General features: G+C 33.5%; 3 protein-coding genes and 1 pseudogene across 6 annotated transcripts; 2 read left to right on the top strand and 2 right to left on the bottom strand.

The window, feature by feature from the left end:
- Positions 1–313: 313 nt before the first annotated feature.
- LOC114385251 lies at positions 314–4692 on the bottom strand (annotated as a pseudogene).
- A 1585-nt stretch (positions 4693–6277) lies between these two features.
- On the top strand, positions 6278–9875 carry LOC114384304 (serine/threonine protein phosphatase 2A 59 kDa regulatory subunit B' gamma isoform-like). Its single transcript, XM_028343965.1, has 2 exons — positions 6278–7878; positions 9014–9875. Exons 1-2 carry the CDS (start codon positions 6658–6660, stop codon positions 9401–9403), a joined length of 1611 nt encoding a protein of 536 aa, XP_028199766.1. The 5' UTR covers positions 6278–6657; the 3' UTR covers positions 9404–9875.
- A 271-nt stretch (positions 9876–10146) lies between these two features.
- Positions 10147–11659, bottom strand: LOC114384309. 4 transcript variants are annotated; one of them, XM_028343974.1, is made up of 2 exons: positions 11510–11659; positions 10147–10829 (listed from the first exon to the last, which is right to left on the bottom strand). In XM_028343974.1, the coding sequence occupies exon 2, from the start codon at positions 10825–10827 to the stop codon at positions 10393–10395; it is 435 nt and encodes a 144-aa protein (XP_028199775.1). In that variant the 5' UTR covers positions 10828–10829; positions 11510–11659; the 3' UTR covers positions 10147–10392. The 4 variants fall into 4 exon arrangements, with proteins under 4 accessions (XP_028199775.1, XP_028199773.1, XP_028199772.1 ...); XM_028343972.1 differs by having other exon boundaries at positions 10147–10878; positions 11433–11652; XM_028343971.1 differs by having other exon boundaries at positions 11433–11652.
- A 655-nt stretch (positions 11660–12314) lies between these two features.
- Positions 12315–19789, top strand: LOC114384303. Its single transcript, XM_028343964.1, has 18 exons — positions 12315–12567; positions 12836–12953; positions 13038–13225; positions 13342–13449; positions 14378–14442; positions 15050–15155; positions 15512–15595; positions 16149–16295; positions 16371–16499; positions 17005–17072; positions 17671–17704; positions 17800–17884; positions 18240–18307; positions 18388–18501; positions 18586–18621; positions 18786–18872; positions 19165–19256; positions 19375–19789. The coding sequence occupies exons 1-18, from the start codon at positions 12439–12441 to the stop codon at positions 19469–19471; spliced, it is 1755 nt and encodes a 584-aa protein (XP_028199765.1). The 5' UTR covers positions 12315–12438; the 3' UTR covers positions 19472–19789.
- The last annotated feature ends 334 nt before the right edge of the window (positions 19790–20123 follow it).

Here is a 20123-nt window from a genome sequence, read left to right as displayed (position 1 = left end):
ACTGACAGGAGCAAAAGAAAAAAAATCCTATCATATATACATTGTTTAAGGATTGTTTCGTATTTCCTCATTTCAGTTTTCACATCTCTAGAATAATGTTGAATTTCTTAATCTAGCAAAATCTGAAACAGAAACAACATGCATTATTTAAGTAGTAATACTTACAAAATCCATAGAAGTGACACTGAACAGGTAAAACACACAAACACCAACCAAAAAGAAATTAACCTTTACCTTCAACCTAAGCTCAAGTTAGACAGTGTAATTGCATCTGAAGTGGAATAACCTATAAGAATTAATGATGACTTCATGACTATTTGAATGGTGCATATGTTGAGGCAGCAGCTGCATCTATTATCAAGGATATAGGTTGGCAAGCTTGGAGACAAGCACCTATATCAAATGGAAGCAACCTAGAACCATCAAAAATAAGATTAACTCCACGAAGGATTGCTTCTTTACTATCAATTTCTTCTGGTTCAGTTTTTATCGTATTGGTTGTAACGGCTTCAAGGGATTCTTGGCAGCTTCATGAGCAGGAAGTAATGTGTATGATCTGCATGCACCATTTAATAGTAGACTTGGGATGATTAGGAAATCAAGATTGTGAGCCATACAGAAAAATATCTTTTTGATTATTGTTTGCCAAGATATTGGTAATAGAACTTTATCTAACAAAAAGTAAGCAACTTTAAGCATTGAATTGATAGAAATTTAGCAACAAACCTAAGAAAACTGCCATCACAGCTCAAAATTTCATTTTGCCAATGTTGTCGATTAACAAGTTTTAACCTCTGGCGCACACTTAATGCGCCAGAAATGGGAGAAAGATCCACTAGTGAATTCCATCTTCCACTGGCAGGGTCCATAGGCTGTCCAAAAGCTTGCTCTTTCTGGTAAAGAAGCTTTGTAATGGGACCTGTTGATTGGTACCCATCACAAATATCATGCAATTTTTTCGTTTTGCATTTCATCATAGTGTTCACCAAATGAGCCAGATTGAAGCAACTCTGATGAAACTATCCTTCTACATATACTATTGCACAACGTTGGACTAAATAATGGCATTCCAAATTCCACACTCAATGGCACCCATTAATATTTCTCTTCTGAAGAAAATTGGTCTGATTTTGTTCCATTAAATAATTTCAATAGTCTAATATAACCAACAGTCCACAATTTCATTTTGTTGGCCAAATTGGTCAATAAAGAATTCAACTTAGAATCTTCCTTTTCATTTAGTCCTAACTCTTTTCCGACAGAGGGAATTGATCCATCAGCATTCTTCAAGGGTAAAGGGATATCCAAAGTAGTCAATTTTCCATGTTCATTAAGATCACATCTACCAAGAGGCAGCACCAACACAGCTGAATGTTTAAGAAGTGAATTTAAGCACTGCAAGAGGATACTTCCCTTCACTAAATTTCCTTCAAGCTTCCTTCCTAACTCTCCTATCGTGGAACCATCCCAAGACCATATAAGGGCTTTCTCACAACCAGCCAATGGCGCAGGAAGCAAGCGCAGGCACTGTCCTTTAATCAGAACAACTTATAGAGGGCCACTACCTGCAGTTGAGTATAAAACCAATTTCATCCAAGGACTCATAGAAGAATATGTGGGAGGACCAAAATGAACTGGACCTGTAGGTCTAGGAAGAATTGTTGAATGAGGAAGAGGCACTATGGACACAAGTATAACATAGTCGCGAAGAAACAAACGATCAAGAGTAGTTGGTGCAAGAGAAGCCACTTTCAGAGCGAATAACGTCTACATGATATTTCTTTTTCCTTTTCAGCATTCCTGTCTTAACATCTAACTTTCAAATACTGCTAGTTTCTCATTACCATCAAATTTTGTGTGTGCCTTGTCAGCTTCGTGGATATGATCACTGCTATCCTCCAAAGTAATGGAACGAGTTTCATCATCTATTCCACTAGAAACACGGTCCGTGTAAATAGAAGCCTCCACAAGCTTCTATGAATCAGAATTTATTAGATCCTCATTATTTATCACAGTTTCTAAAACACTACAATCTCCTGATTTATCAACCAAAGAACTTTCAGCTATCTCAGAACTGGCCCATCATTACTTGAGGTAATCATACTCAGCTTATCAGAACTTCCCTCTTCTTTTATGTTTGTAACTATTCCACCTGATTGTAGACACTCTAAGACACAACGTAGACTAAATAAATGGTTAGCAAATTCCTGTAATTCTCCCTCATATGTTGCACCCTCCAAGGTACTAAGATCCTTGCATGAGAGTGTAACAGCATGAGATTTCAGGCCTGCAAAGTTTGGCAAGAAGTATAATTTAGTCAAAAGCAAAAAACAATTTTGAGACACAGTCTTAATACAACAACAAAGTCTTATCTTACTAGGTGAGATCGGCTAGATGGATCACACGACGTCATTTGACATGGTTAAAAATCGAAGTTTCAAAAATATTATTAGATAACAAGAAGTCGTAATGAGTAGTTAAAATTTTATTTTCTTCTTAGTATTTGTAGAGAAATTTATCCAAGTTGCCTTTAAGAATAATAATAACTATTAAAAATAATAAAACTATAGGAAATAATTTAAGCTTGAAGAGGCTAAGAGTGAAGGCTATAAACCTGGTGAAACAGATCCCATCATAAGATAGGATGTAATATTAGCATCAACTATGAAAGCAACTCGAGTGTAGGAAGAACGAGGTCAATTGTTCCCTGAAGCTGAAGCATCCCCTTGTTGAATGGAGTCATTAGCAAAAAGAGTATTCTTATAATTTTGACTAGCAACAAAAGCATTTTCATCACTAGTTGTACTTGCAACAGGAGATGCAAGTATAGTTGAATCTCCAATAATAGATTCTGGATCAAGTACTTTTGTTGCCCATCCCAATCGACACCCAAAAGCAGCAGCAGCTTGCAACTGTGACAAATCAGCCTGTAGGGTTGTTGCCAAGTCCCTAACTGTTACATTTTCATTTGAAACTACAAAAACTGCATACAACAGCCTGAAAAAAATAGCTCTAGCATTAGGGTCAAACTATATAGAAGTAAGCTATTTGAACAAAAATGTGGAAACACAAACTGAAACAGCTACTTTACTCTTCAATAGGATCTTCATAAGACTGCTCCCTTTTGGAAACAAAACCTTCAAGCCGGGAAACTGAACCACCATAAACATAAAGATTATTGAAATCACATTTATAAGAGACAACCTTTGGAAAATAATGCATTGCATATTTGAATGCGTCTTAGGCTTCTGTGGCCTAATTCAAAAACTTGTTTTTTTACGAGCTCATGCTAGCTACTTTTTGCTAAAGTCTTTATTTCAGTTGAAATATTTGAGGCTAAGGATCTAACTTGACCAAATTGGGTTGTTTTATTTGGTTTAACTTTTGCCGGAATTGTTATTTCTATGAACTTTACTCTGATACACAATGTGTTGACTAGTGAGTTTCTATTACATTGGATATATTTAATCATTTAGGATGTGTTTGGAAGTTAAGAAGGAAAATGGAAGAAAGAAATCACGAAAGAATGAAGGTTAAGAACAAGAAATGAGGAATGATGAATTTTTTATTTATTTCAATTCTCTTCTTTTTAGAAGACTGTCAAAAGGAGAAAATGTTGAAAGACTACCATAGGCCTTTTCTTTGCCTTCTTTTTTCTTCATAATCTCTCATCTAATCATACCCTCAAGGATGATGTTGTTCTTGTAAAACTAGCTTAGAAAAAACCCATGTCAATCATATTAAATTAATAAATCAAACTAGCTTCCAATAGGTTTGGTTTGGTTGAGTCATGTCGCTATAAACAAATATGTTAGTTTTCAATTTTGTTGTAACCAATGTGGTCAATTAAATTGTCAGGTTCCTAAATTAAGACCAAACTAAACTGATGAATAACCCTACTTATTAAAATTATGAAGCTTAACAAATAAACTCGTAGAACATCAAAACTACTTGTGCGCGTAGCAGTTCCCCACTTTAAAATAGAACATCACTTAAACCCTTAGAACAAACCTTTAAACCGATCTTCAGGATAAATAGGAACATCAAAATAGACCAGTCCCCGTTTGCAAAGACCCCTTACAATGTCAGGATCAAACATGACAAATGAATTTGCTTCTTCCATACAAACTTTGTCTATTGTGGCCATTTCCTCCTTTGACAATTTCTATAAAATAGACGAAAAGATGAGACTAAATCAACAAAAAGTTGTGAGAAATATTAGGATTTCCATTGGTCCCAAGGCTTATTGTCGTACAATTTTTTTTTATTGGATAAAGTTTCATACTAATCCCACCAAATAACTTGGGCTCAATCTCTATTAGTACAACATGAGATTTCGCATTGAAGAGTATATAAAGGGTGTATTATTAGAATTTCTCCAGAAGTTTTTTTTATTATTGTCAATGAATAGCATAATAAGTGAACCTCCTCTATTTTATAAGGGTGAAAGACATACCCAACCTTAAATTCCTCCAAGGTAAGGTTCACAAGAAAAACTGCCTGGCATGGCTCAATTGGAAAATCCACAGGTTGAGTTGGCAAAAGTTCTTTTGCTATTGACTTGTTCAGTATCCTTTTTTATACAAGCTATATGAAAGGAAACAAAAGGAACCGAAACACTTAGAACCTATCCAACTAATAATGACAAAAATGTTACTTGACTCGGTACTGGGTAATAAACTTAAAATCCATAAACAATTGATAAAAAAGAAGTTTTTAATTGTTATGAAAGTCTAAAATCTAAAATCAACTACTAAAATAGTATTTCTAAACTATTCTAAATAGACCTTATTGGTCTTGTAAAACTCATTAACTCCAACATATTATTTAAGCCTTATTGTACTTTCTAATAGTCCAAATTAAGTTTGTATGAATTTTAGTAACTAAGTTAGTCATATTTTTTTTTAATTCTTTTAGTTCGAACTCTTTATCACGTTATTTCTTAAACTTTAAAATTATTAAAATATCCATCTCAATTTTTATTCGCAATTGGCCATATTGACTTTTGAAAAAAAATATTATCTTGCACGTTTATCTCATTTTAAAGAAAGTGGTTTTTTGGTATAACATTTCGTAGAAAATTTTCTTAAAGTTATTAAATTTGATATTGAGAAAAAAATGCTAAATTAAAATTTTGAAAGGTGGAATTTTGAAAACTTTAATAACAATTCTCATAACTGATTTTTTTTATATATAAAAAAAACTTAGACAAAAAGACACCCAAGCAATTAAGTCATGTGAGGTGGGTCATTATAAGTAAACTGACTTCAAATTGAAAAATAAATTATTATTATTGTGCAATGTATATTTATATAAAAAAATAAAAAATAAAGTGATTAAGTATGCACATGTAAATAAGTAAAAAAATATGCATGCGAAATTTATTGGAAATAAGAATATTAATTAGTCGAGAGTAAAAATTACTACTATAATTTTTTTAAATTAAAAAGAAGAAAAAAACTGAAAAAAATGCAATCTTTACCTTTTGTTGGTCAAGTTTTAATTAGTTTTCCCAAAGATAATGGTAAGTCATACTGTTGCTTCTATAATTAAATCAAAACTTTCAAGTTATTTTTTTAAAAAAATATAACACTTCTAATAACTATTTTTCTTTCCTTTTTTGTTAAAAAAGTTAGTTAACTAACTTGTAAATTACTTAACTATATTCCCAAACATATACTTAATAAAATTATTATAAAGTTATTATGTTTATGTTCGATTCATAAAAAAAAACATATACTTAATAAAATGGCAGTACCATTTTAGTCTATTTGACAAAGTTTTATTTTTTAATATTATATAATTTCAAATTTTATGAATTAATTTGATAAATTTTTTTAGGTAAACTCATAGTATCTTTGGGTAGAGAGTAAAAAATTAATTATTTTATATAATTCATTTAATTTGATAAAACTTATGTACGTAAATATAACATTAACTAATTATAAATTCCAATTGTATAGAAATAAATATTTATTTAAGAAAATGCACATATTAAAATACTACTTACATTATAAAAAATATTAAAGACATATTCTTTAACATATTTTTTAATTATGTAAAAAAATATTATTGATTAAATATAATAAAAATACAAAATACAAAATTGATTAAATTAGAAGTGAGATTCATAAAAAATATAATTTTTAATAAATTTTAATTTAATTAATAATAAAATGTATGCTTTTAGGACAATAAAAATATATATTTAAAAGAGCATACAAGAGAACTTGTGACTGACTTTTCTCTTAATAAAATTTAAATATCAAAATTGGGCCACATACATTATCAGCTTTCTCTCACTAGGGCTAATTTCCTGTGACCAAATTCCTTCTTTTTAACTTCACTATCTCTAATTTTCTTGCATTTTCTTCCACTCTCGTAGCATCTTCTCACTCTTATTCTCAATGTAAGTTCTTTCCACTTCTTCATTCCGTCAATTTCTTCACGCCCTAGCCCATGCACCCACAATCCGTGAATTTATGAGTACAAATTTCACTGATGTTTTCCGTGGTATGGGTTTGGGATTAGGGTATTTGGGTATGCTTAAATCGCACCCTCCCACGTGTTTCATTACTTGTTTTCTATAATGTTATTGATCGAGGTTGTGAAAGTTTGATTCTTTTGTAGATAGTTGGGGTTGGGTTTTTTCTAGATATGATTAAACAGATATTCGGTAAAATACCTCGCAAACCCTCAAAATCATCTCACAATAATTCAAACGGGGAAGGAGGTTTCAATGATGGTTTCTCACTGAACTCATCTTCTAATACCCTCTTGAAATCCAATTCAGTTTCTTCAAAATCTTCAAGTTCTGGTTCAGTTGGGTCTCGTTCTGGGAATGAGACTATTGCTCAACACTATTCAAACCAATCTAAGAAATCAGCTCCTACTACAGGTTCAGTAATGGCTTCTGCAGCTTATGAGGCTTTGCCTAGTTTCAGGGATGTTCCTAGCTCGGAGAAGCATAATCTTTTTATTAGAAAGTTGAATTTGTGCTGTGTTGTGTTTGATTTCAATGATCCTGCCAAGCATCTCAAAGAGAAGGATGTGAAGCGGCAAACTCTACTTGAGCTTGTTGATTATGTTTCATCCGTGAATTCGAAGTTCAACGAGTTAGTGATGCAGGAGATGACCAAGATGGTGGCAACCAATTTATTTCGCACTCTGCCTTCTTCCAATCATGATGGAAGGTTGGCAGACATGGGTGAGCCTGACGAAGAGGAAACTGTTTTGGAACCAGCGTGGCCTCATCTGCAGATTGTGTATGAATTTCTCTTTAGATTTGTGGCTTCACCTGAGATGGATGCTAAGCTTGCTAAAAGATACATTGATCATTCGTTTGTGTTGAGGCTGCTTGACCTTTTTGACTCGGAAGACCAAAGAGAGAGGGATTACCTGAAGACTATCCTCCATCGCATTTATGGGAAGTTCATGGTGCATCGGCCATTCATTAGAAAAGCTATCAACAATATCTTTTACAGGTTCATATTTGAGACAGAGAAACACAGTGGGATTGCAGAGTTGCTTGAAATATTGGGCAGCATAATCAATGGTTTTGCTTTGCCTTTGAAGGAAGAGCATAAGCTGTTTCTGGCCCGTGCATTGATCCCGCTTCACAAGCCTAAGTGTGTTGCACTTTATCATCAACAGCTTTCTTATTGCATTACTCAGTTTGTTGAGAAGGACGTCAAACTAGCTGATACTGTGGTAAGAGGTCTTTTGAAATATTGGCCGATAACTAATAGTGCAAAGGAGGTAATGTTCCTTAGTGAGTTGGAGGAAGTTTTAGAGGCAACTCAAGCAGCAGAATTTCAGCGATGTGTGATCCCACTATTTCGACAAATTGGTAGATGCCTCAATAGCTTACACTTTCAGGTGCTTACAAAATTCCCCCATATTTTTTTTTTCATTTGTGATGTCTTCTGTCTGCATTCATTTTATTAGCATTTGCTAACACCTGTGACCTCAGCTCTCTATCTCTATTTCTATGTTATTCACTTCCATTCTCACTTCGCTTGTCTTAGCTATCTTAGATGCTATCATTCTATTTCTCTAATATTTGTTGATTACTTTTCGAAACTGTAATAAATTTATCAAAGGTAAGCAGCTCAGCCATCAGATCAGAGCACTTGTATTGATACCAGAAAGGCAAACTATGTTACATTAATATTACCTTTTTTTCATTGCCATTTCTTTTTCTTTTGAGTAAATTACATAATCCACCCGAGGCTTTGTATAATTACACAAATCTCCCCTGTTTTTTTAACATTTACAGTAATCTCCCTTTAGGAGAGCCTGATGTGATATTTTTCAAACAATTAAGGGGGTGCCATTGTATGCTTTTAAATAACATAAGGGGGTTAATGTAATGTATAAGGGGATGTCAATGTATATTTTTAAATAACAAAGGGAGGTTAGTGTAGGAGTAGAAAAAGGCAGGGGTGTTCGTGTAATTTCATGAAACTTCAGTGGTAGTTAGTGTTTTTACTCTTTTTTTTTCTTGGAGTTGGGTTCAGATGTGGCACTGCTGAACTTTTTCCATAAAGATGTTGTGACTCGACATTCCTTCTTCCTTTCATTATTATTTGGATATCTTATTTATGCCTGTATGAGATTTAATAAGATATCTTATTTGGATATCTTATTAAATCTCAAATTTGATGTCAATTCATAATTTCATTGATTATTTGGATATCTTATATATGGTTTTCTTTTATGTTAAAACTTGTATTTGGGACAACTATAGACTTATTTTAAATCTCAGAAATTTGATACTTATTCATAATTTCATATGAAATGATTATTGGATTTTGCTTGGAAGTTAAACAACAAAATATTTTATAATATGGTTGTCTTTCATGTTAGAACTTGTATTTGTGACAACTAAAGATTTTGTAGATTTGTGTTCTGTGTTACAAGCTGCAGTGCTACAATACAACATACTTTAGTTTTATTATCTGGAATCAGTCTCAAAGAATTAGATTTGATGTTGACTTTATTTTGTTGGCAGGTAGCTGAACGAGCACTGTTTCTGTGGAACAATGATCATATTCGAAATTTGATCTTACAAAACAGCAAAGTGATACTGCCTATAATCTTCCCTGCTATGGAGAAAAATATACGGGACCATTGGAATCAAGCAGTTCAGAGCTTGACCATGAATGTTAGAAAAATATTCTCTGATGCTGACCAGGCACTTTTTGATGAATGCTTGAAGAGATTCCAAGAAGAAGAAATCAAGGATAGGGAGAAGCAAGAAAAGCGAGAATCCATATGGAAACAACTGGAAGATGTTGCTGCAGCTAATGCTGTAAGCAGTGAGGCCATCCTTGTGTCAAGGTTTGTGTCCTCTGTTGCAATTGCTACCAGTGCGAATCAATTGGCAACTGCAGGTGGTTGAGAGCCATCAGAGATCCAAATTGTTTGTTCTGACCCCATGATGAGGAACAAAGGTGAATGGGGGTTGATGTGGATATCAGGCTGCTCCTTGTTTCTGGGCTTTTTCGTCTCCATCATCTGTTCTGGAATCATGGGTTGTACTATGTATCATAAGGAATGTAGTTTATAATAGGCAGTGTTTGTTTAGAAGTCTAGCCATTGAGATTATGCAGTGATACAAAAACAATCCTTTTCTTTTGCCATATTTATGTAATTTTAACATTAGTAAAATTTCTATTTCTTTTAGCCTTTTGCAGAAAAAGATCCCAACCCATTGTTCCCTCTGGCAGTTATTTGTTCTTGGCTGGCTGAACTGCTTGTCACAGTGGATCCATTTTTTTTTCTTTCTAGAGGGGGGTCATTACACGTTCGGAGTTTGGTGCTTTTCAGTGGATCTATTTCTTATTTATTACTTAACCTTTGTGGGTTGGGTTCGTTGGGATCTGTCTCCTTTCCAAGTGAATACGTTTGCTCTCATGTTTATGACGCGATTCTTATTATAACGAGATATTTCTTGTTTGCTCTTATGTTTATAACGAGACTTTTCTTGTACTCGTCTGCATTTTTTAAAATATTTTTATAGAAGGCTGTAAAAAAGAAATTGAATTTGTGTGCTTAACACTATGATGCACTTACTGCAGAGTTAAATTTTCCACTTTGGATTATGGACATTTGGGATTTTACATCCTGCTTGGAAGACAAAAATATGAAGTTGGTCGATATGAACTCATCGGGAAGTCTTACCTTGCAGAGGCAGAACATGAAAAGGATACAACAGAAGCATTTAGGACTATTTCTTTTAAATGATGGCAAAGTATCACTAACATTAAAAAATATTGGTAATACATTTAGAACTGGAAAACTATAACTTTTAAAAAACATCTATTACATAAAACATCCAAATAAGATGTGCATGCTACTTTTAAGTGGTTACCAAGCATCATCTTCTCGTCAATGATCATCACCATATGCTCTGAAACTATAACGTTCTTGATATGGACCATTGAACCAGAGGTCAGCTTCAAACCACTTTGGGTACCGGACCAAGTCTCCGGCCACAAATTGCATGAAACGCTGGCTTCCTTCAGGCACAACTCTCACTTCCCCTTCTTCTATGTACACCAGTTGGTCTACCTGCCAGTCCCAAGGCAACCTGCTTTTCCCAGTCTTCCACACTGACCATTTTGAAACTCCAAGCTCCGCTAGTCTCTCAGGAGGAACTTTTCTTTCCACCTTCACATTGTACAATTCCTCCAAGGATTTCTCTATCCTCATTGCTTTTATGCAACACCTTCCTTTAGAAGCATTAACTGACTTTCTGAAACCCCTGGAACCATTGTTGACAGGAGAATAGGTAATGGCTAATGTTGTCAAAGAGCTTGCCATGCCTGTTAACAGTTTACAATCAATGAGCTTCCCTTGCAAACTAGCACAAATCTGCAAGAAAGGTTTTAAGAAATTCAAAGACTTCCCTCTTAAATTACCATGAGTAATCTCAGTTAATTTTTAACTGCAAAGGGGGAAAAACTGACACTATAACATAACCTTCCGTTGATTCTATAGTAGCACGTGTAGGTATGCTTCCCTATGTGGGTTTGTTTGTTTTACTTGTGTGTTGTGCTGTGTCTGTTTCCATCACATATGGCTAGAAAAAGAAACAAGTTTCCAACTTTTTTTTTCTTGAAAATTTGAAGGGTGAGGCTTACCTTACCTAGTACCTACACACTTTAAAACCCACAACAATGGAATGGAAATGGACCAGAAAAATGAATAACAATTGAAGTTCATAAAATCATCAATGTTCACTTCCGGCTGTTTTAAGTCCTAATTGTCATTCACTCAGAGAAGTAGATATCATACACTAAATACACATAATAAAATCTTCAGATTCCAAAGCACACAAATCAATTACAAATGTAAAAACACTAGTTTTCTAATTAGGGTTTTGGTCAAGACCCAATTCGTGAATGCGCGGTAAGTGATTAACATACTTGATGAGCTCCGATGTTCTGACTTCTGAGTTGAAATGAACACCGACTAAAGAGCAAAAAATGATCGAAGTTTTTACCAGTTCAAAAGAAGCGCAGGGTTGAAGATGAAGTTGGAAGTTTCGCTTCGTTTCAACCGTTAAACGATAAACCCTGTGAGAACCGGTGAGGTTTATCCTCAAAGTTGAAACCTTTATTAATTAAGTAGACACAGTGGAGTGCCACTCTGTTGCCTACACAACTATATGTATTTAATAAGACCTACAAATATTTCATGAAAATATGTTAACAAAAAGTATTAAACAGTATACTATTAACATTTTTTTTTCCAAATGTGATCATGCAAAACATAGGAAATAGGAAGCAAGCAAATAAGAAAAATAAAATAAAATAGAAATACCAAATTTTTATTATTTGTTCAAAAGAGGAAGTATAAATGTGTTTTTTTTTTCTTGTGAAATAAAAAAAACCTTCTCCCCAATTGAAATGGAAGGAGGGAAATGAAAACTTCTCTTTTTCTTTTTTATTTTAATTTTTTATTAAGTAAATAATTTTTCGTAAAACAAACAAAATATTGAAAATTAATAAGTTTTATATTAAAAATAATGAAATAAAAATATTGTTATTTTTAAAATTAAATTAAAATTCTAATTAATATAAAAAAATTATATAGATTATTTATTTCTTTTCACTATATCCCATTAATAATTTAATATTATTCTCATATCATATCTGACAAAGATATCTAGAGGAGTAACTTAGACATATCTAATCTAATTAAGTGAAAAATAGAAAAGAGAAATATAGCGAAGGAAAGGAATATAGTGAGGAAAGGACACAGACAGTTTTGGTGGTTGAACGTGTCCACTTGTGGTGCGCAAATTCGTTGCCTTTTTCAATGATGATAATGATAATTGATAAACCAAACAGAGAAGAGAGAAAAAAAACAGTTGCTTGCTTTACTTCAATTACTCTCTTGATTATCTAAATTTTTTGAGCTTCATTTGTTATGTTATTGCTTCGGCTTCAACCCATTAATGGAATATCTCAGCTCTCAGTGGGGACTTCATTCCCACACAAGAAATGTAGCCGAAGACCCCTCCTTCCGAGACCACAAGCTGTTCCCTCCAGAACCCAGGTACCAATTCTTCACTGTGTCGTGCCACGTTGTGTTTTCTATGTAACAAGTCCAAATAAAGATTGGCATTTTATTTTTAATTTAATTGGAATGCATGATAGTGTTAAGGTTTCTACACTAACTTTCAATCATGGATTAGCATGTATGATAAAATTATTGACTTTTGTAATAATTAGTCATATTTAAGCTGTTTTCTAGTTTGTTGACACAAAAATATTTTTACAGTAAAAGTGTAGCAAAATTAAACTCAATTCTTTTACTTTTATAGAGGATAATGGAGAGTGTTTCAGTGAGTGGAGAAGTTGGTGGTGCTGGTGGAGCATACTCATATGAAGCCTTGAAAAGATTAGACCAGCTATGGTCAAGCATATGCTCCTCTCAAGAAGGTTCATGTCATTCAATGATTCTTATACCCTTTAGGAAATGAGACAATTTTATATTTTTGTAATCTTCTTATGTATGCATTGCAGTTGTGCAAGAGCCTCAGCAAGTTGTCTCTACCATCCCAAGCTTGTTTGGCTCATCTGATCTTGCTGACAAAGCAGAGGGATCATACGATGTGTTAGTATGTGGAGGCACTCTGGGGATCTTCATTGCCACGGCCTTGTGTGCTAGGGGTCTTCGAGTTGCCATTGTGGAAAGAAATGTGCTAAAAGGGGTAATTTCAGTTTCATTGACTGGGCTATCAGCATTCAATCCTACGCAGAAAAGAGTCGATAAATTCTTTGAAGGGTCGGAATAATTTTGAGTTGTCTGTGTTATTTTGATCATTAGAGAGATCAGGAATGGAATATATCAACTAAGGAGCTTTTGGAACTTGTAGAAGTTGGGGTCCTGGAAGAAGATGACATTGAAAGAGCCACAGCAGTAAAATTCAATCCTGTAATTCCTGAACTTCTTCAGTTTAGTTTCCAATCTATATATAGCAAGAATCATCTCAATTAGGTATTTCTCCATAACTAATGTCTTGAAGTTACTTCGAACATACATCACATCATTCACATGCCTAAACATAGTAAAAGATGGATAAGGAGGTCTTGTTTGTTACAAAGAACTGACAAAATTCATAGAGCACTGCAAGATGAAGTTATCTAACAACCCAGGGATATTATCAAACAGTACAAAAAATTAGTATGTTATCTACTTAGTAACAGTAAATGTAGTCGTCAATCCCAAGAGAAAAGACCCAGCAGTGTTTAATTTTGTATAAAAACTTATAAAGGAGAAACTCATTCAAGCTTACAAGGTAGAGAAAAAGGAAATACGTACCCTGGCAGTCTTACTCTGACTTTTGTTACGGTTAGATAAATGTTTTATTATTAATATCCTCCATGAATATTAATTCACGATACTTTATTGTGTTATACATGTGTGTCTTTGAAGTAATTAAAGAATGTGATTTTTATATTACAATTATATACTTAAGATTGAACCATTGAATAATTTTCATCCTATTTCAATTCATTCATTTTTTTTCTTGTGCTTAAAAATTAAGAATTTCTGAATTTTCATGTTAAGTTTTGAGTTCTCACAACATGACCATTGTTTACATATTAAGAAGTATTAAGTTCAGTGCTTCAATGTAATTTCCAAGCTGCTTGATTCTTTTTTGTTCCTTAAAGAACATTCAATCACCAATAGTTTGTTTCTCCTATAGGTAAAAAGCCATATCACAAATGGCATAACTATGTCTCAAATGTTGCCTTCAAGCTGTGTCTTCTCTTGTAACCTTCTAGGATTTATGGTTCCTACTCTTCCCTTTAATTTATTTTTCACTAACTTCACTTTGGCAATTTCATGAACCATGCAGAACAGATGTGGATTTGAAAGGAAAGGGGATATCTGGGTCAACGACATACTTAATCTCGGAGTCTCGTCAGTCTCCATCCCATAAACTAATTCGATATACCAGTAAAGAATTATAATAATTGTTTTTTTCTATTTCAATTATGAATGAATAATTTAATCTATGTTCTTATCTAGTTAATATTTTTCTTTTATTTTCTGTCTGGCTTGGCAATGAACAATATGTGGTTGCAGTTGCTTTAATTTAGTGCATGTTTGAATTATTTAATTTTTTGGAGAAAAATCACTTCTTTATTCAAAATCTTCTAATTAAGACTTCAATTATAATCTAAACCTATCTTAAATACAAAATAAGCTAATTTCATAACGTACTTAATTGTTGTATTTTGCATAATTCCTTCAAGAGAGGACAGAAAATCTGCTGTAGCAAACTGGATATAGAATTACTAAGAAATGTGCAAGCAGATGCAAAAAAAAAAAAAAAAACTTGAATTATTATGATGAATGCTCTTCCATTAGTACTATTACACACAATTTTGAATATTATCTGGACTTAGCTCTCAGAAACATGCATTTTATTTTTACTATAGGCACAGAGTTTACAATTATGTAATTTGAGTATAAAATTGATTATTCTGTTGAAAATCATAATCATTTTTGCCATTTGCAATTGCAGACCTGCAAAGCTTATAGAGATTGTAAAGACACGGTTTATCTCCCTTGGTGGAGTCATTTTTGAGGGGTGTGGTGTTTCCTGCATCAATGTATATGAGGATGCTGCAGTGAGTTTACCTTAACTTTTAGAAATAGTTATTCTAGTGCAGCCACAAGTTTTAGTTTATTAAAGGCCATGCAGCCAATACAGAATTTTTATATGTTGAATTTATGCATATATATTCGCATTTATAAACACCACCTAACTAGAGGTAAGCATCAAAGGGTTATATAAAGAAAGTTACTGTACCAGAAAAAAAGTTGCACAGTAGATTGAGGTGCGACAGTGAAGCATGCAAACATATCATATATGAGCCTAGCATTGAAATGGAAATTTTGAAGTACCATTTAATTATGGGACTGAAGAATGATAACTTTTATTTGATGATAAAGAAGCATGAATGCATGTATTTTTTTTTTCCAGGTTCTGAAACTTTCTGGGGACAAAATATTGTCATCACGTCTTATAATTGATGCCATGGGAAACTTCTCCCCTGTTGTAAAACAGGTCAGGAATATATTTTCATTCATTGTTGTATTCTTACAGATAGTTATGATTTTCATCACGTTATCACTAGGATGTTTTCTCCTTTCATCATGTTATCACGTTATACAGGCTCTGGTTGTCATTTGTTTGTTCTCCTTTGTTTATCTTTGTAAGGGTGATTGTCTTTGAGTGACACAACAGAAAGGTCTTCTGTTGTGTGTTCTATCCTGCATATGTAGGACACATTGACTAATATATGTACGTGCAACATCATTTAATATGCAAGTTATGCAATATCTGTTAAATAAGTAATTAGCCAACTAAATTCCTAAATGATTATGAGACTGGGAGGATAGGACAATAATGGTCTCTTTCATCCAGTATTATTGATTGAATCATCACTAACCAGAATGAGACTGACTACTCCATTGAGAATTTAAAGAAAGTTTCTATTCATTAAAGTTCTACATATGCTAACTTGATTTAATGAAAGATAGATAAGTGCCTACTGAATATTAAAATTAAAACCTTTTCCTGAAGCTTCTTACAAGTTTCATGTTCAATGATTTTACAGATAAGAGGTGGGAGGAAGCCTGATGGTGTTTGCCTTGTCGTTGGAACATGTGCACGTGGCTTTGAAACAAACTCCACTAGTGATGTCATATTCAGCAGTTCATCAATAAAGAAAGTTGGAGATTCAAAAGCACAATTATTTTGGGAGGTAACTTCCACTGTATCAATAGAAACACAGTATCCCCATCTCTATTTTTAAGAACTTTAACTAAAATCTTCACAGGCATTTCCAGCAGGCTCAGGTCCTTTGGACCGTACTACTTATTTGTTCACTTATGTGGAACCTCAACCTGGATCCCCAAAATTGGAAGAATTATTAGAAGCGTACTGGGATTTGATGCCAGAATATCAGGCTAGTTTTCTTTTCTTCATTGTGTTCTCTGATGGCTCATTTTTTCATTTTTTCATTTTGGAGGACATTTTATCCTCCCCTTGTCTGTGCTTCCTTCTTTTCTCTAATAAAATTTCTTTTTCTATGAAAAACTAAGATTTGAAGTAAGGAGATCTTTTTATTCAATTTCATGTTCTTAACAGCCAAACTAGAAGCTTGAAAATGGCAGTCTGTGTATGAATTATCAAGTCACAGAACTGTTTGTGATTGCCTTGGTGTATGTTACTAATCAATTCCAGTTATCTACATCATATTATCCTTGCCTTTTATCCTTGTTTACTTAAAGAGTATCTATGCAATCAGTTCTGTAATGATTATGCTAACTGATAAAGTTTTACACTCTTCAAATATTATTTTTTGAAGTCATATAAGTAACCAAGACATCTATATTTGATCAGATGCATTCTTCTATACTGGTGTTCTACTGCTATCAGCTTGACTGATGTCAATTTGAAACTTCGTTTAGGGTGTTTCACTTGACAATTTGGAGATACTGAGAGTTATTTATGGAATATTTCCCACATATCGCCAGAGGTATTAATTTGTATTAGAAGATGTATGTAAAAATCAGTTGATAAGTTCTACAATAGGCTTCCCATTACTGTCTTATCACACACACACACAATTTGTTTTCTCTTGCTGAAAGTTCTTGCTTCACTTAAGATTGACACCTGAAAGCAATACAGCCAGTCAGCCAGTAGTTTGACCTTGAAGATTTTAATACTAGAAGTTAAAACACATCATTCATTTAATTCCTTTGTCATTCATGGTTCCTGTAAGAATTTGAACCATGTATTGTGCATGGCAACTCACTGTGGAAGCTACTAAATAAGTTGAACTTCCTTATGCCTGTTCCATAATGTCTCACTTGGAAATTTTCAAATGTTTCTTTGGCTAACCTGTCACTTCCAGATGGCACTACTCCATTAAATGGAAATAAATGAACCATCCAACTTTTAATTGAACATCAGAAAATTATCTTTCAACTTGATGTGTTCTCTGTCTCTAACTAACATCTGCTATTTCCCAAGTTCGTTTTAAATTTATTTCGTTTCCTCTTACTGATATCTTTACCTGTCATTTGTTTTAATATGACACTGTACAATGTTTGATGATGTGGAGCACCTAGCAGTCCGCTACCAGCTGCTTTTAGTAGAGTTTTACAGGTAAATTGCGTTTTACACTTCTGAAGCCTCTATAAAATTAAGCCATCTATGATCTATCAACTAATATTAAAGTAATGAAGCTTCATTCTCTGTAGTTTGGTGATGCTAGTGGCATACAATCACCTGTTTCATTTGGTGGATTTGGAAGCTTGACCAGGCACCTGGGGAGACTGTCAGCTGGTAAGCCTTTCAGTGAAATTTCAAACTTCTGATGTATACTTTTGAACTAGTTGAAGCAGATCTATTGCAATGTTGTGGAACAGGAGGCTTTTTATTTTCAGTTTCATAGTTTTATTTATGTTTTATCTGTGAGACATGAAACTTTGAATCTGTTAGTTTTTCTGAGTATTGAGTGAACTCCCCACCATTTTTCTCTTTACCTTGTCTTCAGCTACATTGGAACAACCTAGTTCAGTAAAATATAATGTGGCTGAAACAGATTTAGGAAGTTGTTCAAACAAGTAACAGCTAACAACAAAAAATAGGCACATTATTGAGAGAATCTGATTCTTTTTTTCACTTTATTATAATGAAGGAATACATGAAGCAATCAATGGTGATTATCTTGACTCATACAGCTTGTCACTGCTGAACCCTTACATGGTACTTTCCAACTTCTCTAAAGACTGTTTCAGCAACTGTAGATGAAACTAAATACCTGGTGAATATTGTGTATAATGCAGCCCAACTTGAGTGCTTCATGGTTGTTCCAAAGAGCAATGTCAGCAAAGAAACAGTCCAATGTTCCCGAAGATTTTATTAATGAACTTCTATATACCAATTTTAGTTGTATGCAGGTAGTTTATTTCTCTCATGACTCAGATTATAATTTTGTTCTTTCTTACTTACTGTTGCTTCTATTTTATCTATCACTTCTGCAGAGGCTTGGTGATCCAGTGCTCCGACCATTTCTACAGGTGGACTTCTTGTCCCGGTCTGAAACTCTGGATATGTTTTTTGCTTTGTCTTTGTGAGATGTTCTTCCCAAAATATTCTTTAAATGAGATGAGAACCAAACCAATATCAAATTTCAAACCTGGAACAATGACTGTCCTGAGGAATTATCCATTATTTATTACAGGATGTTGTACAGTTTGGTCCACTTTCCAAGACATTGGGCCTAGTTATGTTAACAAATCCTAAAATACTCCCATCCATATTCAAACAGGTAATTCATGAGTTTAGCTATCAGTAACTTCTTTTTCCTTTTTTCATTTCAAGACTGCAAATATGAATAAATACCTAAAAACTGAAAAAACATCTTTTCCTACATTTTTGTGCTGCTTTGACTGACATAGATCATAACATAATTTATATGTTCATCTCTTAGTTTCTTATGTCATTTAATTGGACAAACAAACATCTAACACCTAGTTGGAGGTCAATAAAAATATACGGCATAAATAATTAGTGAAACAACCTTTTCAATATAGGGGATTTAGCATTTTATCTTGTTTCAGGTTGGTATTCCCGTACTTCTTGATTGGTCCAGACATTTTCTGGGGCTTGGCTACTACACCTTTTTATCGACCTTTGCTGATCCTATTGTGAGGTAAAAGTCTTTACATAGTCCTTCTAAACCACTTATTAGCTTCTTTACTTATTCAACAAGCATATAGGTCCAACTAACACACCCTTATATTCTATGCACATGTTCTATGTATTGCAAGGCCATTTTTAAATACATTACCATCCAAGACGAGTTTCCAGTGGAAGCGGCATCTCGAGGCTTGGAAATATGGAGCTGGTCTTGATTACAAGTTATAGTAACTACTTTTACATATGATTCAAACCAACCTTCAAAATAGAGATGATGTGGTGGCATAATTGGTTTTTTCCTCACATCCAATTTCTTGTGGTTCTTCTCAAGATTTACTCTTCATCTCATTCCTTCTTGATCTTCAATGGAAACGGGAAGTTTTGATTCATTTTTACCACTTCAACATCAAGTGAGGTGACATAAATGAAAACTATTTTTAAGTCCGAGATATATCATCTAAATTGTCCATAGGGTGTTCCAAAACGAAGCATGTAAAGAGAGCAATAAATCAAATCACTAATATGTTAGGCTTGTAAGAAACGTCATATCTATACTTTCTAACTTATCATTTGCTCCAATGTGTTTTCCGTCCCCAATAAAATGACATGTTTATAATACGTTTCATCAAAATCCTTTGTGAGCAGCATGTTAACACCATTAATTTAAAAAAATAAACAGGCATTAGTCTATAAAACTCTGAGTTTTACAACTTTGTATGAAAAGTGACTATGAACAATAACTTTCTGCATTACGAGATGTGTCTACGTTTTTCCTCTATTTTTCCTCGATGAACAACATCAATAGCAGCATACTGCATTCCTTACGGCACTTAAATGGTGGATTATAACGACAATTACTTAATTTATCATCAATATGTTT

This window comes from Glycine soja, chromosome 14 (genome assembly GCF_004193775.1).
Source record: "Glycine soja cultivar W05 chromosome 14, ASM419377v2, whole genome shotgun sequence".
Lineage (NCBI taxonomy): Eukaryota > Viridiplantae > Streptophyta > Magnoliopsida > Fabales > Fabaceae > Glycine > Glycine soja.
Note: the sequence above shows the minus strand (reverse complement) of the source record. Positions and strands in the feature narration are given on the sequence as shown.